The sequence below is a fragment of the Myiozetetes cayanensis genome, unplaced genomic scaffold, assembly GCF_022539395.1.
Source record: "Myiozetetes cayanensis isolate MyiCay16 unplaced genomic scaffold, myiCay2020 scf20-37, whole genome shotgun sequence".
NCBI lineage: Eukaryota > Metazoa > Chordata > Aves > Passeriformes > Tyrannidae > Myiozetetes > Myiozetetes cayanensis.
The window spans coordinates 141,400-165,465 of NW_026087412.1; the positions used below are offsets into that span (position 1 = coordinate 141,400).

The 24,066-nt window shown below is 42.3% G+C and overlaps 2 protein-coding genes across 7 annotated transcripts; one reads left to right on the forward strand and one right to left on the reverse strand.

Moving 5' to 3' along the window:
• On the reverse strand, positions 1–14,833 carry IL4R (interleukin 4 receptor). 2 transcript variants are annotated; one of them, XM_050317370.1, is made up of 10 exons: positions 14,688–14,833; positions 11,129–11,242; positions 7,925–8,063; positions 6,964–7,115; positions 5,800–5,954; positions 4,931–5,087; positions 4,414–4,513; positions 3,810–3,879; positions 3,594–3,670; positions 1–3,494 (listed from the first exon to the last, which is right to left on the reverse strand). In XM_050317370.1, exons 2-10 carry the CDS (start codon positions 11,199–11,201, stop codon positions 1,289–1,291), a joined length of 3,129 nt encoding a protein of 1,042 aa, XP_050173327.1. In that variant the 5' UTR covers positions 11,202–11,242; positions 14,688–14,833; the 3' UTR covers positions 1–1,288. The 2 variants fall into 2 exon arrangements, with proteins under 2 accessions (XP_050173327.1, XP_050173328.1); XM_050317371.1 differs by having other exon boundaries at positions 14,693–14,824.
• A 122-nt stretch (positions 14,834–14,955) lies between these two features.
• Positions 14,956–23,513, forward strand: NSMCE1 (NSE1 homolog, SMC5-SMC6 complex component). Of its 5 annotated transcripts, none has more exons than XM_050317095.1 (8): positions 14,956–15,003; positions 16,412–16,483; positions 16,579–16,722; positions 18,533–18,654; positions 19,556–19,633; positions 20,914–21,060; positions 21,996–22,112; positions 22,731–23,293. In XM_050317095.1, the coding sequence occupies exons 3-8, from the start codon at positions 16,605–16,607 to the stop codon at positions 22,902–22,904; spliced, it is 756 nt and encodes a 251-aa protein (XP_050173052.1). In that variant the 5' UTR covers positions 14,956–15,003; positions 16,412–16,483; positions 16,579–16,604; the 3' UTR covers positions 22,905–23,293. The 5 variants fall into 5 exon arrangements, with proteins under 5 accessions (XP_050173052.1, XP_050173051.1, XP_050173053.1 ...); XM_050317094.1 differs by lacking the exon at positions 14,956–15,003 and adding an exon at positions 15,145–15,361; XM_050317096.1 differs by lacking the exon at positions 14,956–15,003 and adding an exon at positions 15,145–15,354.
• Positions 23,514–24,066: the final 553 nt, after the last annotated feature.

A 24,066-nucleotide genomic window follows, 5' to 3' on the forward strand; every position in this document is an offset into this window, starting at 1 on the left:
TAAGTGAAAATAAAATTTAATCTGACATTTTTGGTTAAAACAAATAAATTACATGTTCATCAGCACCTTAGCTACAAGCAGGAAGATCTTCCACTAACCACCACCATAGTGAAAGTGAGCTACAACCCAGTGCCTATACAAATATTAACTATCCCATCTAAATACAGATACATTGCAGGTCTCCTTCCTGGGCTTACATACCATTTTTTCAGTGTTGTAAAATTGATGACATTACCTCTACTACTTGGCCAACTTGGAAGAGAGATCTGCAGTACAAAAATTTTACTTACAAAATACGTTAAAACCAGTTGCTGTGTTTAGCATTATGGTTTCCTTCCTTACAAACGGGAATACATTCTAATGCACAAAACATTACTTGATGGTTCTTAACTGTTTTGTGCCACTGCCAGCATACTAGGGTGGAATTTACCACACCAAAATATATGATAACACTGTAGAGAAGTTCGGCGTTGTCAGTAAAATTTCTTGAATAATTATCTAACAAGAAGTATATACAGCCTTTAAGTTGCGTGCATAATCCCCATTCCAACTGAACAAGAACAAGAAGCTAAAAAAATGTTTCATGAAAGTATGGTGTTGGACCACACATTAGATAAGCTTTCTGGGAAAACATTGCTTAGGAATGTCTGATGCCATTTACAGCTGCAGAAGTATGAAGTAATTCTGCTTGCTTTTACAGAATAAGAAACTAATGACCAATAATAGTACTGCGTAAGCCCAAACGACAGTACTCCGTATTCCACGCCTTGATTGAGCAGGTATGGAAGTATACACCCCATGCTAGGGTGAGGCACACAGGACAACACCCCCTCCCCCAAAAGAAATAAGTTATGGAAGATGTGTACTAAGTCAGTCACATCCCCTTTGACCTGCACCTATGTCCCAATTCCACATGTGTCAGCACCTTCCACATTACTGTTGTGTGCTTCCCAAGCAACAAATAGCTAAGGCAATAACCACAGGAACTATACTAAGAACTCCTGTTTCCTGTAGCTGTTGCTCCCTTTTAGAGATCACTCACAACTTCACACTTCAGCTCTGGCTTCACCCTAGTAGAGCTGCTGGGTGCCATCCCCAACTGTCCCCAGAGGCCTGTACCATGTCCTGGCTGCCAGTCCCATGCAAGCACTAGTGCTATAACCCACTGAATCATGTGGGACCTATAGCAGCCCTCATTTCAGTAAAGATTGAAATAACAAGCAACATTTCAATTTGCCATACAGTTTATTTCAAAGGCTCACTCAGTCTCGGCTCTCAGCAAATGTAGCTAAGCTACTTCCATATAGCAGTTGTCCTCTTGGGCAAGGGCTTGCACAAGTTCAATTTTTTTCTCATTCTTCCTGTTGTTTTCCCTTAACAGTTCTATTGGTCTTTTTTTAATGGCAAGTGCCAGTCTGCAGTCCTCACTGTGAATGGTGTGAGAATCAGAACGACTAGAGTTATTCACAAGACAACAAGGCGACAGCTTGTCTGAGATGTGGAGCTCCACGGGCTCTGCAGTTTTTCTGCCTAAGTTTAGCTCAGTGCTGTCCAATGATGCTGGTAAGCTGGCTGCTGAGCCACTCCCCTTCCCTTCTACATGCTTCAGCATCTCTTCACTTCCCTCTGCATCTCCAAGTTCCCTCAAGTGGCTGTGTGGGTGGCAGTCAGTATTCAGTTTGTTATTGTTGCTCTCTTGCATTACTTCGCTAGTAGGGTTAAAGCTGTTCTGTTTTGTCCCCTGTGTAGTTCTTCCTCTGCTGTTTAAATCTTGACAGTTCAGCTCTAACAAATGCAACCAGTGTTCCTCTCTGTTGCTATTTTCATCATTGCTATCACTAGATAGCTCATTAGAGCTATCGATACAAGGGCTGCCATTAATGGTCTGTGTGTCATTCTCACTAGAGGCTAAATCTGGGACAATGCTGCAATCAGGACTCTGAACAGTCAAACACACACAGTCCTTTGTCCTTAGGTCAAGTTCACAGATTGCAGTATCTGGAGGTGCTTCTTTGAGATTGTTGCACAGACCAATGAAGGGTTCATGTAATGAAACAACCTCACTGTCACAGTATGGACCATTACATTTACCTGCACTATCAAAAGGCTGATAACTTGATGGCTGAGGTGCAATAGGGCATGAAATTATATTGGTTTTCTTTGGAAAATTTTCATATATTACTTGCTTATGTATTTCTTCCTCTGATAGGAAAGCTGAAGCACCTTCATTTGCACGTGCGGAGAAAGATGGAAAATCAGTATGCTCTGAACAGGTGTTTGGAAAGTCAAGCTCAGCGTAGGGAGATCTGTAGTTGGTGTAACATGTCCCATTGCCAGCAGGTTGAGCAATTTGACCTCTACAGCTGTGTTCTGGTACCTCTGACAATTGTCTTGGAGGCTGTGAGGAACATGCACTTTCAAAGCACAGAGTCAGGCTACTGCTGGCCATGGAGTGCGACATGAGGGCATTGAAGCTCCTGTAGGCAGAGCCACAGGGCTCCAGGGATGGTGACAAAAGGGTGTCACAGTTCTTGTAGGCAGAACTACCGGGCTCCACAGATGGCGACAAAAGGGAGTCAAAGCTCTTGTAGGCAGAACTACCGGGCTCCACAGATGGCGACAAAAGGGAGTCAAAGCTCTTGTAGGCAGAACTACCGGGCTCCACAGATGGCGACAAAAGGGAGTCAAAGCTCTTGTAGGCAGAACCACAGAACCTCATGGGTGCAGACAAAAGGGTATCAAAACCCTTGTTTGCAGGGTTGTTTATTCTGTCTGTTTTGGTCCCAAAGAATGGTTTATTTGTAGATTCCTGGATCAGGACACAAGAGGCCTGCTCACTTTCTGAACTGCATAGAAAAAGGCTTTGATGAACCATTTGTTGAAGATCTCTTGCATCCAGAGAAGCAGAATTTATGCTGGAGCTCTGATAACCAGATTCAAAGGATTCTTCCGACAGTTCTGACTCCTTGCTGGATGTACTACAATTGTAGTCATCTTGAGAGGCTTTGGTGAAAAGAGAGACTGTATGAGAAATACCACATGGCCACTGATTCTGGGCTGTGCTTTCTTTTGGATTTCGCTGTGATGGATTTTCCAACTCAAGTTTCTTGAAGGTCTTCCTCTCACCTGTGAGGATGTCTGGGTCTTTATTGTCTTGCATGTTATTTTCATCTGCCAGGAGCGCATCAAACATGTTAGCTAGTGCCTCATTGTGCTCTCTGAAAGCACTGATGCTGCTCTCACAAGGCTCAAACATGGTGATCTGGTCACCAGTCTCTTCCTGGCTCCCGGTTTCACTGTCTGTTAAACATTCACAGATTTCAATAATGTCTTCAAATGGAGTTGTATCAGGGGTTAAAACTGCATTAATGCCTTTTGGCAACGACTCTCCACACTTGCTGTGGCAGCTGCAAGATTTCTCAACATTTCTGATGTTATCTTTTCCCTTGAAGTTTTGGCTCGACAAACTTTGAGCCAGACAGTTCTTGCAACTTCTGTTTTTGGAAGTCAAAAGGAAAGGACAGTTAATGTTTATGTAACAGGAAACTACTTTATGCTGTAAAGCAGATGTGTATTTTTAGTATCTTACTTACATTTGCTTTTCCATATGAGTCTGCTTTAAGTCATGGAAAGGGAACTTAATTTCATCAAAGTAGGAGAAAACTGAAAACTAATAAGGACACAAATGAGATTTAGGACACATATGAATTGTATCTAGTATCCCCTGCACTAGACAGACAATAGCACTTATTACACATTCTACTTCTGGGGATCAGGAAAAGGTATTTTTTGCAAAGCTTTTAAATTACCTTGACATTTTTTACAACCAAATGGCTCTTTGCTGGATTTGGGATTTCATCCCACCATTCTTTCTTCACTCTGCAAAGGAAGAATGAAAATTGTTTGCTTTGACCACTTGGGCTTCATCAGTGTATACTTCCCTCTTCTGTTCTCCTCTCCCTCTTACGCATCTGCATTGCAGCAACAGGAAGTGCTTGTTCTGTACATCTCCAAGTGCTGCTTTTCATTAAACCAGTGCAAAGATGTTTGTATGTTTGCTATGTGACTGCTCTGCACTATGCAAGTCACATGTTCTCTTAATCTTCTTCTAATGTTTGAAATTATCTGTGAAAACAGGTAGGATCTCACTTTCACACTATCACTAAAAAAAATTTAAAAGAAATAAAGACATTTAACCACCATTACTGGAACTCCAGCAAAACTGACAAACCCATACTATAACAAGACCATTCTAGTAAGATTAAGAGACTATTCAGAAAATGACAAGAGCACAACTGATTCATTTTTATAAAACCTCTGCTCCTGTACTAGCAGACATTTGGCTTATCAATAGCAATACTGAAAGCTGCGTAAGCTGTTACTCTATAAACCCTGAGCCAGTACGATACGTACTTTGTAAAACAGAAGTAGCAAATGACAGATCCTGCCATGATCAGTATGCAGGATATGGGCACAGCCATCTGCAGAATGTCTTCAGCTGTCACTTGATAATCTGTGAAAAAAACCCCAAACATTTACATGTGAGTGTGCATCTGAATAAAAGCACTAGCAATACCAAATTCATTGTTGCTCTTCTGCACCTTAAAAAAATGCTCCTTTTGAGCCTCCAGCAGATAAACAACAGACCCCCATAGGTCTGCCATACTGATGGTGTGTGTTGTGTCAGAGACCAGCAAATGTACTGTGACTAGTTACTTGGGAGTGTCAGGAGCTGGGAGATCAGATGTGCACTGTGAGGCCCAGGAGTTGCCTTTTTATGGTTAGTGTCTTTGGAAGCCTTTACAGATGTATTCACGTTACATACAAAATGATGAACATGATGATTCTGTAACTTTACTCCAAGAGGAGAGCAGCAGGATATGAAGACTATACCATCCTTTTCCCAAGCTGCTATTTCTGACAGCATTACCATAGTGAAATTCAACTTCTTCACTCCATTCACTCCAGTAGGCCGGGTAGTCTGTGTAGTTACACCTGAGACTTGCAACGTAATCATACCCCCTCCTCAAGGAGCTTGCCGTAATCTCAAAGCTTTTTGCCTGGTAGTTAATTGCTTTTACAGAAACCTGAAAAGAAAGTGAGAAAGTTCACTTTGATTTCTTTATAAGGTGAAGGGTTAGTGATGGCAACTAAATACCAATAGTGCTATGTGTTTCAGTAATCTTTCACAAATGAGCAATTGAATAACTGTGTGTAACACTGCAGTTTGCTGTCATCAGCAGGTATCTGTGACATACCACCATGCATGCTCTTCTTCTACCAGAAGCAGCCCAGCCCTAAAGCACTGGATTGTTCAGGAGGGGGTCTTAAGTGCCTCAAGTGCTCCTTGGAGGCACCAATAGCCTCCAGCTTCCTGATGTCTAAGGAGCTAATGAAGTTCAGGGAACAGAAGCACTGCATTTTCAATCTCTGACTACTGCAAGCAGCAGACCATTATGGGGTGTCAGTCTGAACAGTTTCAGTCCTTTAACACCCATCTGATTCACCTTGGGGCAAGTGACCTTGAGATTAGATCAGTTGGTTAAAACTTGGTGCTAATAATGCCAAAGTCATGGGTTCAATCCCCTGTATGGGCCATTCACTTCAGAGCTGGACTCGCTGATCCTTGTGGAACTCAGGATGTTCCGTGATTCTGTATGATCAGGAACACTGTGGGACTTGCCCTTGCTGGCCCTTACACCATTATTCATGAAGTGGTTGCAAGACTTTTCTGAGTACTTGTTAAACCTGAAAGCTCCAGAGAGACTGAAAATGAAGAGTCTACTGGCTGTGTCTTACCTCCATTGGGTGCTGCTTCCTCCAGTATTTCAGTTCATAGATGACCGGCTGTCCAAAGAGCGTGGATTGAGAAGAGTAGTTCTCCTCCCAGCTCAGATTGAAATTACCATTTTCAGCTTTCTCAATGGCAAGATTTTTGGGGGCCCTTGGCTTAACTGTATGTTAAAATACAATTAAGGAGAACATGGAGAGATCAGAGTGACAAGCATTCACCACAGACCAGAATATCATCACAGTTAGTGCACTTAGCCCTTTTCATTCTGCTGTAGCACAAGGATAAAGAGGCCAAACCAGAGCAGCTTTAAGGAATTTATTAACAAGCACTGATTCTTCAAGCTGGCTAAACAAGCTGCAAGTATACCCTTTTGGTGCACTGGATGCAGCTTTCAGCCTGGAGAAATGAGAACAGCCTGCGCTCTGACAGGAGCAGCTGTGGAACAGCCAAGCTGTCCTGGCTCCCTGTCTCCTGGAAACCGAGGCAGGTTCCTGCTTCTCTGGCTGATAAGCAGCAGCAACAACCTAGTATTCTGAAGTGAACCAACTCCTTGGTCTGCCTTAAGGTATGTGAGTGATTTCTCCGAGTGTTTGAGGTGACAAGCGTTACCAATGCGCACACCGTTCTGATCAAACTGGGAGCCTAGGGAGAGATGTGAACTATATCTACAACCTGTCCTGTAAGAAAGCAGATTTATGCACTTTTAATCACTGACTTATAATCTAACAGCAATTACTGTAAAAAAATCTTATGTTCATGTGGTATGATTTAACTTGCATGAAATATCAGAGTATGACAGAGACAGAAATGGAAGGAGTTTCAGTAGGGACAGCCTAGTGTCTTTCTAGAAACTGAAAGTAACACATTCCTCTTCACCCTGTAATTCTACAGTCACACATAAAAAACATTAAAATCTAAGACCCCAAACTGCTGCTGGCTCACAGTTGAGAAGGTACAGCTAGAGAGAGAATCACTCCCTGCTTTCCCCATTACTTATACTCATTCCTTAGAAAACTGATTCTGGATTAGATTCCTAAGACAAACAGATCTTGCATTTAAGACGGCATGGCACCTTTCACCTCTGATAAGGAAAAACTTCTCTGGTAACATCAATGAGGAGTTAGCTAGGATTGCAAAGCCTGGAACCAGATATCTAAACAACTTCTTACCAACAAGGGCTGGTGTAACGTTGTAGTTCCATATATCAGTCCCATTGAACTGTAGAGCTAAAACATACGTGAGGCCTGACACAAAATAATCTGAACGTATTGTGCAAGTGCACCTTAAACTGTCTTCTCCATTCTCAGGAACACACACGTTTCTGAAAAACAGGCACAAAATTATGGGATGTTTAGAGAGTGTGACACACTATTCCTTGAAAAGGTGAAATCAAGGTTCCCAATGTGTAGAGCTAATCAAATCTGAGACAAACAAACTCAGTTCCTGGAAATGTTTCCAAATCAAAACTGAGATTCCCAAACAACTGAAAAACTTGACAGAAAGTCTAAGGACTGATCCCAAGAGGAAAAATTACCACTCTTTGTCACACTTCAGTCTCTGAAAAAGCAGACTAACAGCTTGTTAGTATAGGAATAGGCTTACTGCAGTGTATGAGTGAGGTTATTTGGATGTGGGTTTGGTGAAACGATACAGAGAGGAACAGGAGAACCCAGATCTTCCTTTGCAGAAGATGGTGACTGGCCCTGCTGCAGAACAGGCACACAGTCTATGCCTGAACATAGAGTTAGACTGCACGCAGACAAAATCACCTGGGCTCCAAGGGACAGTACCTTTCACACAGGCTTCAGACTGGTAAATCAGTTACGATTTCTCAAGAAGAAGGTAAAATTTTGCACGAAATGAGGGTTTTGTTAAGTTGTAAGAGCCCTAACACTCCTACCAGTAGGATCCCTCCTCTGTACTAAGAGAACAGAGAGTTCTGTGGAAGATTAGGCCACTGAACAGTGTGCTGTTAATTGTAGCAACCCATTTAACTCCTGGCAAGAAGAATAATCTGAATTACATTTTGTCCCAGACACCAACGGTAGAGGGAGGGATTTAAAGCCAATAGTGACTACAGGATATACGAAGCTCCAACAATGGCAGTGTAACATCTTATTAAGCACTTACGACACAGAAATCTCCTTGCTGTAGCTGAGCAGGAATTCTTTGGAGCAGTTAGTTTGTGCAGGCACCTTCCAGTGACAAACCAGCTCTTTGTCAAAGTCAGTGAAGCATGCAAATTCTTGTATGTGTCCTGCAGTCATAACTAGGGAGAAGCAGCATACAATGAGAAGGAAGAGAATCAGAAAAATGAATTGAACTAAGCAGAAACATTAGCTTTTTCATTTAAATAGAGTTACCAAACCCCTGTAAATTAACTGAAAGCATTATTATCTTTTGAGTCTAGGTAAATGGCAAGAGGGGCATGTCACCAACTGTCTCCACCTTTCTGGAGACAATGTCTATGATCTTGGAGAGAAAGAGTCTGCAATAGTAATTTTGAAATAAAAAGGCACAACTCATCCGACACAGACTTATAAGCACAGAATATCTAATTCCAATAGCTTTATGTAAAACATGTCAGCATTTAATTACAAAACCACATAATCCCATCTATTAAATACAGAAGGCTCAAAACCCAAAATGCACATAATTAACAGTCAAGACCAGGATCACTGTCTACAGGTATGACTCATGCTTTACCTATAATGGTTCTAAGCTTCCCAAATGCATGTCTTCTGCTTCCCCAGAGCAGCTCCCCAGTGCCTAGATGATTTTCCCGCCACAGACTTTCTTCTAGTATACACTTTTCTTCATTTCACCCAGTATTTTCTGTTCTGTCTTCTACTTGCAACTGTTATGAGCATTTGGAGCCCAGGAGAGACTGAGTCACAATGTGCCAGGCACTGGGGGGGATGGTACAGGAAAGCCAAAAGTCTCTGCACTCCCCATGTTCAAATTTATAACCTCTTTCACTGTCAGTATTTAAGTAAAAAATACACAATCCTCAGTATCCCTTCCAGGCTCACTTCCTACTATTTCAATGCACTCCACGTAAGTGAGACATGGAACAGAAGAGGAAGAGCTATGTGACAGTAAGGTCATGCTGTTATTTGGACTAACAGTGAGCCAACCCTGGTACTGGAGTGTAATCATTTCTCACTGAAGTAGTCAGAAATAGCTAATACTTTTATTATCCCAGACAATTACTTGTCTTTTCTGATGTTTGACTTCTCTTTTATTGGTAAATAATACCTTTCTTTTTTTGCACAAGTTGTGCAAATATAAATCCTTCTTTCCTATATTACATTTCAGCAAGTTAAACTTCTGCAACAGTTTAGCAGTCACACTGCTTTTTTATTTTAAAAGAATCATTATCCTGTTGGTGTTGTTTATATTTGGTTGCCATTTGTAATTTTATTGGTAGTTTTTTTTCCATTTTAAAATGTACTTCTGCCAGAAGTACTAACATTTTAAGTCCTTTAAAGATGAACATTATTTTTCAATGTGTTAATGATCTTATGCTTTCAAGAATACTTCAATTAAATGAAGTTTTTCATGCTGTGTTAAGCTATGATGATTAACAGCTTTACTTTATCTTGCTTTTCAGTGTCCTCATGTCTTTCCAGAACTCTAAATTATATTCTCTACTCTTTTGCTGTGACCTTCTCGCTTTTCCATCTCTGGTACACCATATTTTTTTTTAAACCTCAGATATTTGAGACTTTCCTTCTGAAATTACATACAGTACAGAACTTATTTTGAGTTAGTGTTATTAAAAAAGGGAACTGAAATATTGAATTTCTTGTTTAATCCTCAAATGGTACAGCATGTTGAAGAAACTTAAAATATGTAGTTAACTAGGCAAACAAATCCAAACAAAACACTGTAAAATTAAACTTTGATATAGATCATTTATAGAAAATGTGGAATTACCCAGATCAGACAACCAAACCAATGCACTCTCGCAAACCTTGATGCTTCTCCTTAATTCAACTGCACTATTTCATAGTACATAAGACAGTAGCTAATAAATCTTCATGTTTTTAGAGACAGGTTACTTTAAATTGTCTTTTAACTATTTTGATTTGCTTCATAAAACAAAATGAGACCTAAGAAACTGCAGACACTGCAAAACTAGTAAAACAAATTACAGCAAGCAAAATGTACCGTTCGTTTCCCAGAGAATAAAAATGCATTACTGAAAACCATGACTTTATATATCTAAATTGTAATCAAACATCATAAAAGATGCAAGGAAAAAACATGGTTATATTCAGCCTCTGCTAGTTGAACTTGACAAAATAACCCTTAACGACCAGCAGTACTCAGACTCAACACCTCCTGCCAGGCCGACAGCACAGCTGGGACATTTCGGATCCTGTTATTCCTCCACCCCTGCGCAGGTACAAGTCACAGCCAGGGCCTGCCAAATCTGTTCAAATCCAGGGAACTACAAATAATAATAATGGCCAGTCTTCGCGAGCGAAGATCCAGGGAAGATCTTTACACCTTCCAGCCTGCGCATTGGATTTTTTAGGTGAGACACAGTGTGCGCGGAACTGAGCCCACCCTTTAATCCTAAGGTTCATCTGCCGGGGCCAAGCGAGCTTGGACAGTGGCAGTGAGGTCCTTAGGACGTAGGTGGGTTGCCTTTAAGGGCTAACGAGCCCCACCTGCCCGGGAGTGGCCCTGACCGGGAATTGAACCCGGGTCTCGGCGGTGATAGCGCGCGCCTTTACCACTAGACCACCAGGGGCTCCACAGTGGCATAGAGAATTCAGGAATTTCATTAGGAGTTACTTCAGTATTCCTTTAGCGGTTTTTCCTGCCTGTGCTTCATACCAGAGAGGAGAAGCTCAGGCCTCCTGTGCCTGGGGAAGGAGGCCAGGCAGTGAAAGCCTCCCACAGGTATTATAGATTTCACAGAATATTCTGAGTTGGAAGGGACCCACAAGGATCACTGAGTTCAACTTTTAAGTGAATGGCCCATAAGGGGATGGAACCCACAACCTTGTTACTATTAGCACCATGCTCTAACCAACTGAGCCCATCTCAGAGGTGTCCAGTGCAGATCAGATAATGCGGAAGGAGATGACTTTCCAAACCTGTTTCTCCTTTCCACAAATTTCTAATTTTTCTAGACCCTATGGAAAAGTTCAATGTAAAGAAAAAAATCTAAGAATTTATTCTAGTATAAGGCTATTTCTGACATTTGAAGTTACAAATTTTATAGTAGTTAATTAGCGGTAATAGTGTTGCCTACTGGTCATGGAAAAATGCTGTCAATCAAAACTTCAGTATAATAATCTAAAATATTGACAAACATACCTTCATTTGTTGTATATGAAAAGAAAAGGATCCAAAGGGTATATGGCGCAGCACTTGGGAGTCTTGCCATCATTGACACTGGTCCGGTTCAGCAGGAAAAGCTGTTATGCAGTTCTGCCAACAGCAAACATTATTATGAGCTTACATCCCTGTGCTAGTAGTTAAGGTAAGGGTGTATTGTAGTATTTCCTATCACTCTGCTAGATGCAAGGATTCAGATTCTCTGCTGTGCCTGCTTCCCAAACCCTGCACCTAAAATGAACTCATGAACGAGACATGTAGAAGAATAAGGAGAATACAAATCAGCTAAAAGACTTTTCTGCGAAGTTTTAATGACAGAAGATACAAGACTGACATTGGCAGTGGACCTACTCTCTTCACCTACTAGAAAAGGCAAGCTGCTAGCATGTGAGCTACTAAAAGCATAAGCACTTGACCAAAATCAGTGACATTGTCACCAAAGCCCTATGATTCCACTCAGATAAGTGAAAGAATTTAACAATAAAGTGTCTGGTCTATTGACTAAAATGTTTTCCTCAAGTCCTATCACCTGTAGGTTGATAATATGGGTATCACCCTCTTGAAAAAAATGTTAGCAAAGAACCCTGAGCATTGCTCCAACAGAATGCAGACTCATTAAAACAGTAAATAATTAGAGGTTGTAAAGCACATACCTAATCATGGTATAACTAGCTAAACTTGGGAGAAGGAAAATTATGCAGCTTTTACTTATTAGAATTCCTTAAGCCTAGTAAAGCCATTTATTTAGATAAAGTGAAAATAGGTGAAATAATTAACTTTAGACTTTAAAAAAAAAAAAAAGAAAAAAAAAAAAAAAAAAGGCATGTTTCCCAAAGAGTTTTTTTGCTGATGCAATGCAGCCACTTAGTGGAAGTCCATATTCTGCATAAACTATGGCTACCAGCTTTCAAATCACTACAAATGGATGTGAGGCATTTAAAATTTTGGTGTATTTGCAGGTGAAGTTATGCTATTGGCTTTGCATTCAGTATAAAGAGGGATAAAATTTGTTCAGCAGCACATTGTTAACAACTTTTTGGTCCCTTCCTCTCATGCTCTTAGAATTTTCTAACCTCCATGTCAGGACAGTGTTCTTGCTGTCAGTGAGCTACAGCTGCTCTGTTTACATCTGTAAAGTTCCCAGGTGGCACATTAATTTTTATTTCAAAGCCTCATGATTTTCTCAGTGTGACAGAGTAAAGAGGAGAGAATTCCTCAGAAGATCTCCATCAGCAGGAGAGAGGTGTTGGACATTCTGCAGAAGCTTTGTCAGATTCTGAAGTAGCAGAGATCACTGGAAGGTATTTGTGGATGGCGGATGGATACCCTCTGCCCCAACCACAGAGCACCCTTCACATGTCTGAAAAGGCAAATTCCACCAGCATACAAGAGGAGAGAAACTGGTGAGGGATCAGAAACTCTGCTGCCATATAAACTCTTTAGTTATTAGCATAGGGAGAACATAGCGACCATCTGGCAGGATGCATGTGGGCACTGCACCCAGGAGAGGATGTGCAGAGTACCAACACCATATACCTCAGGGAACTTCTCCTGAAACTGGTAACATTCTCTAACACAGCTGTTGAAGATTTGTTGTCAAATATTCAAATACATTAAACACAAAGTAGGCAACAGCCAGACTCTTCCTCAGTTGAAAAAGTGACAGAAAAACCACCTTTTTTGCAAAGATGACCACACCTTTTATTGATAAATAATCAACATAAATCAAACTACTGCAAAATACAGCAATAGAATATTTTTCCAGATTATTTAGAAGCACTAGCCCTTCACTTATGATCAATCTTTATTTCAGTATGTCAGATTCAGTTCCAAGGCAAATTATCACAATCCAAGTTTGTCAGAAAATCACGTTTCTGTATTTCTCCCATTCCCACATGTATGATTGACCACTCTTTAAAACTAGCTTCTAAGAGTTAAACATGGAAAATTTCCATCTTAGAGGTTAAGGCATAAGGACATTGTAAGTGAAAATAGAAGATCAGAATGGAAACTCTTCCGTGACATTCTCTTGGGCAGTTACTAGTCGTCTAGCAATAAGAGACACACCAGAAAGATAAATTTCTTATAAATGCTCGAGAAAACCATTACTCAGGAGCTGAGTTTTTCACATTCTGGGAATAGACGAAATGTGACTGAGCATAGTAATAAATTTCTTGAAAAGAACACAAGCGCCTTTGCTGCTGCTCAGGAAAAAAAAAGCAAACTGCTCCAGCATAAAAAAATCCTCCTTTTTCCTTTTTCCTGGAGTTCTCAAAAGAGGAAACATTTGCTTTTCACTATTAAGCAATACAGTTGCATGACGGAGTTCCAAGGAACTCATAGAACTTTGGCAGAGTATCCTGGACCACGTAAGCACGTCCGACTGAATAGATGGCAGAGCAAAACCATCTCCCCATGGGCAAATAGATCCACACATGGGGATGAAAATTACAGCTCTAATGAAACTGCAAAGGGAGACAATTTTAAAATGTCTATAGCTTTTCTGCCTGTTGCATTTTAGGTTTTTCATTATATCAGATAAAGAAATACCAATCTTAAGAAAGTATGTAACACATATAGAGCATACTAAAATTGTAGTAAACCTAATAAATCCAATATAAGTAAGGAAAGTAAGTTGTAAAGACAGAGGTGACTTCCCCAAAACTAGGAAAGAAATCTCTGTCGGGGCTAGAAGCAGGTCTGCGTGACTACTGGCACAAGTTACACACTTTAATCACTTTATCATTTCTGTTTCTTGAAAACAATACAATCCAATTTACTCTCAAGAAAAACGGTACTAACTTCTGGTCTTCTAAGGAAATTAGTGTCACATTTCATTAACAGGCACAATCTGCAAAACTGTTATGCTCAATGAGTAACTCCTGCTCAAACCAGAGGTCAGATATTATATGCAAAACCGCTCAATGCACAATTGCTGTGCTGCAATTGTATAGCTTTTTAAAACTGGCTCCTTTTAAAGCTGAAGTACATCTAGTCTTACTCTTTTAGTTTAAAGCGCTAGCTGTAACCGTAGATTAAAGCGAGACAAGAGATACATGGCAAAGCAAAAGGATCACTAATAGATTCTGTATCAATAGTTGAAAAGAAACCCCGTCCGGCCCGTAATGCCCAGCGCCGGTCGCTCTGACGCCGCGCCGAGCCCCGGCCCGGAGCTCTGCGGGACTGGGCACGGCCGGGAGCGAGGCCCGGGGCGGGTGGGGCCATCCCGCAGCACGTCCGGCGGGAAGGGCATTTCGGGGAGTTACACCAGTCCTGGCCAGAGTATTGCAAAATGAACGTTCGAGTTAAACAACATCGAGGAAGAAGAACCGCATCTGCCCGTGGGCTTCGTCCGGGGCCGCCCGCTCGAGAGGGGCCCCGGGACCCCTTCCCGACCAAGGGACCCTGGGGAGTTCCAGGGGGAGCACGGAGAGCCCGCCTTTCCTTCCCAGCCCCAGCGCGGAGGAAAACACAGACCGTACAAAGGGCGCGCCAGACGCGGATAACGAGAAGGAGCCGGTCCGACCTCCGGACATACCTTACCCTGTCTGGCCCCCGCGCCAGGCCCCGCTCCAGCGTGGGGCGATTCCGGCCCCGCACACGGCGCTGCCCCAGCACGGCCCGAACCGCCCCCGCGCGACGCGCCCGGGACAGGAGCTGGCCGGGGGCGGGGGCTGATCGGGGTGGAGATGGCAAGGAGGGTGGGGCCTGAGCAGGGGCAGGGCCGGTCGGGGGTGGGGCCTGGAGCAGGGCGGGCCTGAGCAGGGGGGGCCCGGTCGGGGGTGGGGCCCGGAGCAGGGGGCGGGGCCATCGATGGCAGGCGCACGCAGAGATCGCCGAGCTGTCGAACAGAGGTGGGTGCGGGGGAGCGGCCGGTGGAGGTGGTTCCTTGGCGGGGCCCGGCGGGGCCGAGGGCGGGGGGCAGCGGGCGGTCTCTGGGACCGGGTGGTCTCTCGGGCCGTTGCCCCGAGGGCTGTGGCTGCGGCGGACCCGGGGCCCGTGGCCGAGCGGGCAGCGAAGTAGCGGGGCCGGAGCTCGGCCAGAGGCGGTCGGGCCAGTGGTCAGGGAATTTTCTTAGCTGCCTTTCGTTAGTTCTGGAGTTCTTCAGGACATGTAGAGGAGGATTTGCTGTCCGAAGTCACCTGATCGACTTTGCTCTGTTGCCTAAGTGGCTGTGGGGAAAAAAAGACTCCAAGCCGAATTAGGTAGGAGGTAAGATAAGGATACAAAAGTTTTAATGAGCCCCCAGGCTTTCTGGAATACCCTCAGCGCGCTCCCGAAGTACAGATGTCCACAGTTTTTATAATGATTTTCGCTCAATCCCCGTCCTGTTACCACCCAGGTTCTGCCCCCACCACGCCTCTTGGAAATTGGGTCTGGGGGCGTTTTGGGACCCCCTCTTCTTCATCTTCTTCAGAGCACGTAATGTCCTTGGAGGCCTTCCAGAATTCTAGGCCTGAAGGTTGTTGGGTCTACGGCTGTATCTTGTTCCGTAGGGTTAGGGTGTTCTTCTACCATACTACCTTGAAAAAGACACTAAACAGGCTATGGAATTTAGGGAATGGGTAACAGGGTTTTGAGCTGGTGTGTTAAGGGTAAAGGGATAATATGTTGCTACTCTAAAATCTACATTTACTACATAACTACTTCTAAGATCTACAAAAATTAAAAAAAAATCAAAACATCAAAACTCCAAGATATCACTCTAACCAGGCTATGTGAGGAGCAGGAGCGACCAACATAGAACCACATCCCACACAGGACACATCCCGCACGGAACCGTGCACAGTGTTGAGTTTGTCACACAACACTTATTTTCAGCTTTGGGGATATGAGAGTTTTATAAGTTGCTGATGAGGAGGTAGCGGTCAGTGGAACGTTGGGAGCTCTGGAACCACATTTGTAACAAGTCAAACTGGCCCAATCCAGCTTGTTCGGTAGCAAACTGTGCAGCTTCGATGAAAACACCATATTTAGATCAAAGTTCAGAGGCTCAACGACCACCAGGTGCCCAAAGACTCTGCTAGAAGACTCTGTGAGACTACACAGACTCAATATTGTATCACCTTGAGCCAAGTGTGCACCTCAGGCAAGAGTCACTGCCCTGTGCATCCAGCACTGCAATAAAGCAGCGCCTGATGCTTAGTGCTACCTTGGTGTTAAGTAGCTTCATTCCTGTTTTTTGGAGACAATAGCACAATGCCTACCTTGTTCTATTCTGTAGCTAAAAGTAGTTGGATTTTATCTTTTGCACACTTCCAGAACCTCCAGAACCTAGTCACCATCTGCATTCTGAGGACGACGCGGGGATCTGCTCTTTTGCCCTCATTCAATGTAAGAGAGTTTAATTGAAATCTTACATATACTTGGACTGTGTATTCCTGATTTGTACGAACAAGTCCATTAATGCCAGCTTACACCTCCTGCAGCACGTGAAGCCTGGTGGAACACTGCGATGGCGGCTCAGATGACTGATGCTCATCGACGGTTCTTGCAGGTTCTGATGTCTAAGGGGATAACAGAAGGATCAGAGGCCAGGAAATTACACCACCACTGCTGTGAAACTGATAAAGGTGTGTTCGTCTTGGAGATGGAAGAAGGTTTTTTTTTTTTCCTGATGCAGCTTGGAGAAATTGGATTTCTGAAAGACACACACCAGCTAAAAATTTTAAAAAACTGTAATGATGTGTGTGTCCTCTCTCTTTCCTGAAAGATAAAGTAACACAGCAGTGAGTAAACTAACTTCTAATCAGGTCAGATTAATATATACCACTTTTTATTTTATCACAATTGGTTTTTATAGATTATACATGTAAGTGATTTAAAAAAAATCATTTTTGATGCTGATAGTACTTCACTATAGGGAATGCTTTTAAGTAAATCCACTTCAGTTATTTCTCTCTGGTGTTGTGGGAGAAGTGACTGTTGCAGAAACGTTTCAGTGAGGATGACATGAGGTTTTCCTGGTGGATGGCTGTACTTTATCCCATCTCACCTACACTGTATTGCCCGTTCCTAGTCCTGGAAGCCGGACTCCTGCCAGGCTTAGGAGTGTCCTTCTGTCTTGTCACCGTGCTACCCACTCTGCAGGGACTCTTCTGGTTTTGTATCTACTTATCCGCAGACGTTAGGTCAGGATGAAGTAGTCTGTTTTTGGGCCTCCTGAGCCAGGAACTGTAACTTGGCCACCTTTAGATGCTAAAATTGTGAAGTGCAGCTTTTGGTGTGGTCTGACTCCTGTTTATTTTTTATGAGGAATTTATATCCCTTTTTTTCACAGAAGATCTACTGGAGCAGCCACTCATCTCACATTAAAATATTAGAGCTGTTGAACAAAAGAATATTGTTATCTTTCATTTTTTACCCGCTTTCAGATCTGTTACTAACACTCCCTGATTGTGGTGTGTACAGTGTTTCCTGTTGACAGGCCAGCCAGGTGGCAAAATTATATTTAATATTGTACTTTATAATTGTTCTTGCTGTTACTTGGTTTTGTTTACTTAAGGAGTCTTATATATCAGAATCATGAACTCCTGGACAAGAGCATCCTGGGAATGCCATTTGGCACTGTGCTGTCTTTGGGAGCAGGACCTTGGCCCGATGCCATTACACGAGCAAGAGACTCCTGTGACTGAGAACAGGGTTAATTTAGTGACAACTGGTTGTATTTTTGAGACAGGAGTAATTTTTATAAAGTTACAAGCTGTTTCTTAACCCTGATTTTTAAATCCTAGCCTGATGAAGGCAACAGGAGTGCTACTGACAAAATCTTGTTTTGGGTGGACCTGAGGGCTGTGCTGGTGTTGTGCAGGCAAGAGCCATCACATGCACTTCCACAGAACAACTCCAAAGGCCATCTTAATTATGTCTGTGATAGAACTGCTGCTAGTATTTAATTTGTTTGTAGAACACAACACAAGATAGCACCCATGTTTCTACAATACTAGAATTTTTTTTGATATGTAACTTGATCACTTACATGCCATTAATCTGTGAAACAGAACACACAGAAACAAAGAATCACGTGTGTGTAAAGGAAAGCAAGCCAGTGTATTTTTCTATTCTGAATAGTAATTTTTCCTGGTCATGTTTTATTTTTGGTTCTGTTTAGTTCAAGTCACTGTAATTGCTGTGGGTTCCCTACAGCAAGGCGGAATGTCTGAACTCTCTCTCAACTGACTTTCAAGGAACTGAGTGTCTCTGAAGGACAGGAGACAGCAGCACAAGAAAACGATACATCTGCTGAATAGAACAGCCCTGTTTGAATTTGCCTCATGGAATTTTAGTGCTTTTACCTGGGAAAAAACATTTCACAGAAAAAATCTGCCTGATGTGTAATTGTTTGACTTTTCTCTGTATGTGCTTTTTCTTATTTATTTTCAGTTTACTACGCACATGATAAACTGGACGATTTCATCAGCACTATTAACAGGCACCTGCAGCCTTTGTTTATGCAGATCCGGAAAGGAATGTCAGAAGAGGATGGGAGAGCACATTATGCTGTAGTAGGTACCTGCTTTGTTTGTGTGGGGACAGTTGTGTTTGTGTAGGGACAGCTGTGTTCATGTGGGGCCAGCAGCAGCTACAGGAACTGCTGGTAGGACAGGGCAGGGGAAGGATCAACTACTGTAGCCCTGGTCTGTGGGAGTAGGACATGGCAGCAAGGACCACAGCAGTGTTGGAGTTATTTAACATAAACATTGCTTAAGTGCTGAAGTGAGATTCCTTTTCCACAGGAGACTTTATTTCTTGAGACAGATCTTTAAACTAGAAAACAGAGCCCTCCAACATTAGTTTTCTTTTTCTCCTACTCAAAAATCAACCTAGTACAAAAGGGTTGCTGAGAGTGGCCTGTAAGAAGTTTTCCAGATACTTTGCAATGCACATGTCAGAGAGGAGAAGGTTATATAACAATTTCAAAAGACCATACAGGAGGTATTTAACACTAACTGCTGCTTTTAACCTTTCTGGGTCATTTTGCCAATTAAGCTGAGCTAATAATAGTAGTAGCATGTGCAGTAAGCGTAGGAAACATCAGCAATTGTTTTTCAGAGTGAAAAAAAAAGTGACTGATAGCATAGTTTGTGCTGCTCTCCAGCGCTGTGCCTGGTTTGACAAGTCAGTTCTGCTGCAGTCTTTGTGTTACTTTGGGGAGTTTGGGTTGTTGAAGGGCTTGACCTGGCCAGAGGCAGCTCTGGAGAACATGTGGCTGGAAGATCAAATGTTGTAAATAAAGGACTTGAGTACCATCGACTGCCCTTCAAGGATCAGCTTCTTTCATGCCGCTTAAAGAACTGACATTTCTGTTAATTGTAAGTTGATGTATTCTTTTCCTCAGAGGACCTTTTACAGTTTCTGGTGTAAAACTACAATGGCACTTCGATTCAGTTTCTTTCTTTTTTTTAGGTGAATTTGGCAGAAACTGAAGTAACTAAAATGGCATCTGACTATACAGAAATTGAATTAGAGTTGTTTAGAAAAACAGTAAGTATGCCAGTTATCATTTAGTAAATCACAGTATTTGGGAAGGTATCACCTTAAAATGAATGGAAATGGAAATGGAAATGGAAATGAACAGAGATGCGGTTCAGAAACTAGTTGCCATTTTACCTAAGTTTATCCCAGATTGAATGGGATTGGCGGGGATGGAAGTATGTGCAAGTAGTGATTCCCTGCTGGAAGTCAGTTATGGGTAAAGCAAAACCAGCACCAGGAAGTGCTTCTTGGGGTTGGGGACTCAACACACACATGCTAAAGTTACACAAACACCTTTCTTCAAGATTTTCAGTTGTGATTGCTGAATTTTTCACTGGCTTCGGTAGTTTAGTAATATACAGTAGATTTTAATAACATTTTTTTTTTCTGATTTGAATATAGATATTTGTCTTGTTACTGCTTAGCCAATTCTGTATTAATAAACTAGTCAGAATGCTGCTTTTCAAACAAGAAAACACACACTTGAGATTTTTTAAAGTTCCAAATAGAACTATTGGGCCAAGATTCAAGGACATTTGTTTTTTAATTTCTTATCAACAACCATTAATGTGAGTTGTGATCATAGCTGTGTATCTTGGATGTTTTGCCTAATTGTTCTCATAATGTCTTGGACTCTGAGGACTTAATTTTACAGCCACTAGAATTTTTTTGCACACTCATTACATTTTCTGTATAAACTGGAAAGAGAGATGCATTGACTATTCTGTGTGACAGCTGCAGAAGTCTAATCTCCTTGGATAGGACACAGAGGTTTCCCTGCCCTCCCCTACATAGCCAGGTCAGCACTGCAGAGGGTGTGTTGTTGTGACCCATGTCACTGCTGACATGGACTCTGTGCTGCTCTGTGCTAATGAGCAGCAGGAATGTTTCCAGTGAGGTTCTGTGAAGATTGGTGATACTGTACAGCCTTCAGGTGCCAGGTAGGCTCAGAAGTACTAGCGACTCAAGAGTGGAAAACTTAGTTGACAAAGAGCAGATAAAAAGAAAACAGATCTGTCCCTGTTGAATGTGCTGAGGGGTCCCTGAAAGCAGCTTCATTTAGGCAGCATGTACACTTCTATTTGTGGAAATGTTTTCTTGGCAAACATCAAAACTGTCAAGGGGACAATGACTGTTTCAGCTTTTGGCCTTTGTTTTACAGTTCTGGTTAAAGCCATATTATGTAGTATCTCTCACATGTATGGATGCTGAAAAACCTGCACATCAGTACATTACTGTAAGGTGTGTCTGCAGGGTTTTTTTATACTTGGTAATGTTTCTTTCTGTAGATGGACCTAATCCTTTTATCAGAAAATGGCTTTGCCTCATCTACAGATATTTTAAACTTGGCTGACAAACTTAAGACAAAGAAAATGAAGAAAAAGGAAGCAGAACAAGTGCTGAAAGTTTTTGTGGAGGATAAGTGGCTCTCTGAGGTAACTGCTTTCAAGTGTTCGTATTTCAGTAGGTCCAGCTACCATGTTCTTATGGATATGATGGGTGAAACTGGAGCTATTCTTTAATGAATGATGGCAAAAATGGTTTTAAGGGGCCCGTGCTTATTGCTGCTCCGGTGATTTTTGCAGAAAAGGAAATAGACTTACAAGGAAAAAGTCCTTGGGTAGCTCTGTATAGGACCAAATGGTTTCAGTTTCTTCTACCTGAGCCAGGTGGGTTTGTGTGTCCTGCCCTGACCGGTGACATGCAGACATCCTTCAGCCAGGAATGAATTCGAGCTGGGGAAGGTTCTCCAGGGTGATAGTGCTGTTAGTTACATTTGGAATTTCCTGAAAAGTGGTGAGGCCAAACATGTTGAAAACTCCTGCACCAGGAATGCATGGGCCACTGTGCACATGGTGACATCTCCATGAGGGGAGCAGTTGAGATAGGCTCACCGTGTGAACACTGCAGTTGCTTGCCAAGTCAGACCTCAGTCCTTCTCTGCTGGAGTCATTGCATCATAGATCTCCAACCTGCTGCCACACAGTCACTCATATGTTAAAAGTGATTTAGCAGAGATTTCCAAAGATATCTGAAGCAGTAAACACATAGATTTTGTTGAAAGCTGGGAAAATTTTCTCTCATGTGCAAATGGAGGGTCCCAAAACCGCATGCTTCTGTTAAGGAGAGCATGCTTGCTCATCTGTACTTTCCAAGGACTAGTTAAAGATGTGAAATCTTTATTCTGCTCCACTAGACAAATGAGTTCTGTTACTTCAAAGGTGTTTTGGCTTTGCATTGTACCACTACCAGCATGTTAGTTTCATGATGGCAGAAAAACGTGGCTGTCAAATGCTTGCTAGCAGGGGGTTAGCAAAGTCAAAAAAGGTCAAAGGAATTAAATTCCTAATCTTGATACATGTTTCCTTAGAAAAATGGAGAATATACTCTGCATACTCGTTGCATAATTGAAATGGAACAGTACATTCTCAGCAACTACCAGGACGTGGCAAGGAAATGTAACATCTGTCGCAGCCTCGCAGTCCAGGTAATGTCCATTTATCACATGGTCATAGCTGAGGTTTGTGATACTTCCCTTTGAGTATTACGCATGCGTTAAAAAATCCTAGTATTGTAATCTCGTCATGGTGCTTATGTATATTAAAAAAGAAAACCCATTATTTTTCTTTGTAGGCACTTTATCTTCTGTATTTAGTAAAAAATTATCTTGGAGCAGTGTCTCCAAGTATAAACTTGGAGAAAGTGCACTCACCCCATGACAAATGTGGTTGTGCTGTCTGGTTTTCCAAACCGGCAGGCTAGAGATGAGCCCCTGATGTTGAAACAGGTTTAGCAGTGAGGTGTTAGCAGTCTCCTCTTTGGGCCTTATCAACAGCAGTCTTCACGTGACACACGTTCATTTTTAGGGTTCCTGGGGTTTGGGTCAGGAATTACTTGTGTTTGGACCTCAGCATGAATGTAATAATGTGGCTATATAGAGCATGCTAGAACACTGTGTTGTGATAACTGGAATGCTACCAGTTTAGTCTTGCATAAGTGGTTACAGCCTGGATTTCTGTTCCAAAACTGCTGCATTCTCTTGCTCTGTGAGTGTGCAAGAAGGACAGGTTAGAAAGATTTTTTAATCATCACTCCTGGATTTCAGAGCCAAGTATGTGAATCCTGTGGAATTGGAATGCATTTACCTTGTGTTAGAAAGTACTTCAAGGCTCAGACTGAACCCCGCTGTCCGAAGTGTAATGAATTCTGGTCTTGTGACATCCCAGGTACCAAGCAATCTATTTTTAAAAAAACAGAGTGTAGTAATACTACAAAATGAGCTGTAACATTTAGTGGCAGTACCTGTATTATTTACAACTGTAACTGAGCATCAGTTCTTTCTGACTTCAGCTGTACGTTTGAGACATTAAACCACACATGAGCAACAAGCCCTCACAGTGCCCAGACTGTGCCACAGGGGCACAGCAGCCCCTGCATGTTGTTTATAACTACTTTAGGGTGGGGAGGTGGCAGGGAATAGGGGACACGCACAAGCTATGGCACTAAAACTTCAGGAAATACTGAGCTTTTAAGAATCTCTTTGGAACCCCCCTGTTTCTCCAGGGGAATTGGACATTGTGAACAGCAACACAGGAATACACAAAGCATTTTAAAAATCAGGAGGTTATACAATATTATGCTTTTTTTGTGTGTGTCGTTCATTAACCATTGTTGTCTTTACAGGTATGAGTCGAATGAACTCCCAGTCACCATAGAGCTCCATTCTCAGCCCTAGATGATGATAGTAGACTTGCTGTCAGTGACAGCTGTTTTCACTCACTCTGGCAGAAAAGCCAGATTGTATTGTATTCATTAATAACAGTGGTCAGTGTACTTATTTTCTGTCCTTATAATAAAACTATCGTTGACTTTCCTGTTCTTACTTACAGTAATGCCTACACAGCTTTCTTGGAGGCTGTTTTGTGTTTGTAGTTCTCCATATTCTTGGGTTGGGACTTTCAGTGCATGCTTGGGGATGAAAGAGGCAAATGTTTTAGTCAGTCCTGCAAGCTAATTTATGCAGGTGGACTCTTCAGAGAAGCCTTTCTCAGCAAATGCTCCCTATTTGTCAGCTACACAATGGAACTGACACCTGCTGTAGCACCTCAAGCAGGTGAGAAATCCGTGCAGTACACGTAAGGTCTCTGACCTAGGGCTGGAGTTGGAACGCTTCCAGCTGGCACTGTGGCTTTGAGTTTTGTCCCTTCTTTAGATGCAGAAGAGTTTGTCTTGACATAAGGCCAGGTCACAAGCAGTTGTGCTCCGTAAGGGAGGGAATATTGCCACAGTCAGAACAATTGGGAAAGATCACAACAGGACTTGGGGCAATGTCAGCTTATGTCTACAAAGTGCTGAAAAAATTGCCATATTGAGATTCTTTAGATTTTTAGTCCTAATACTTCTGTCTCTGGTTTTATGTAAGGATGTTTCTTCCTTTAAGA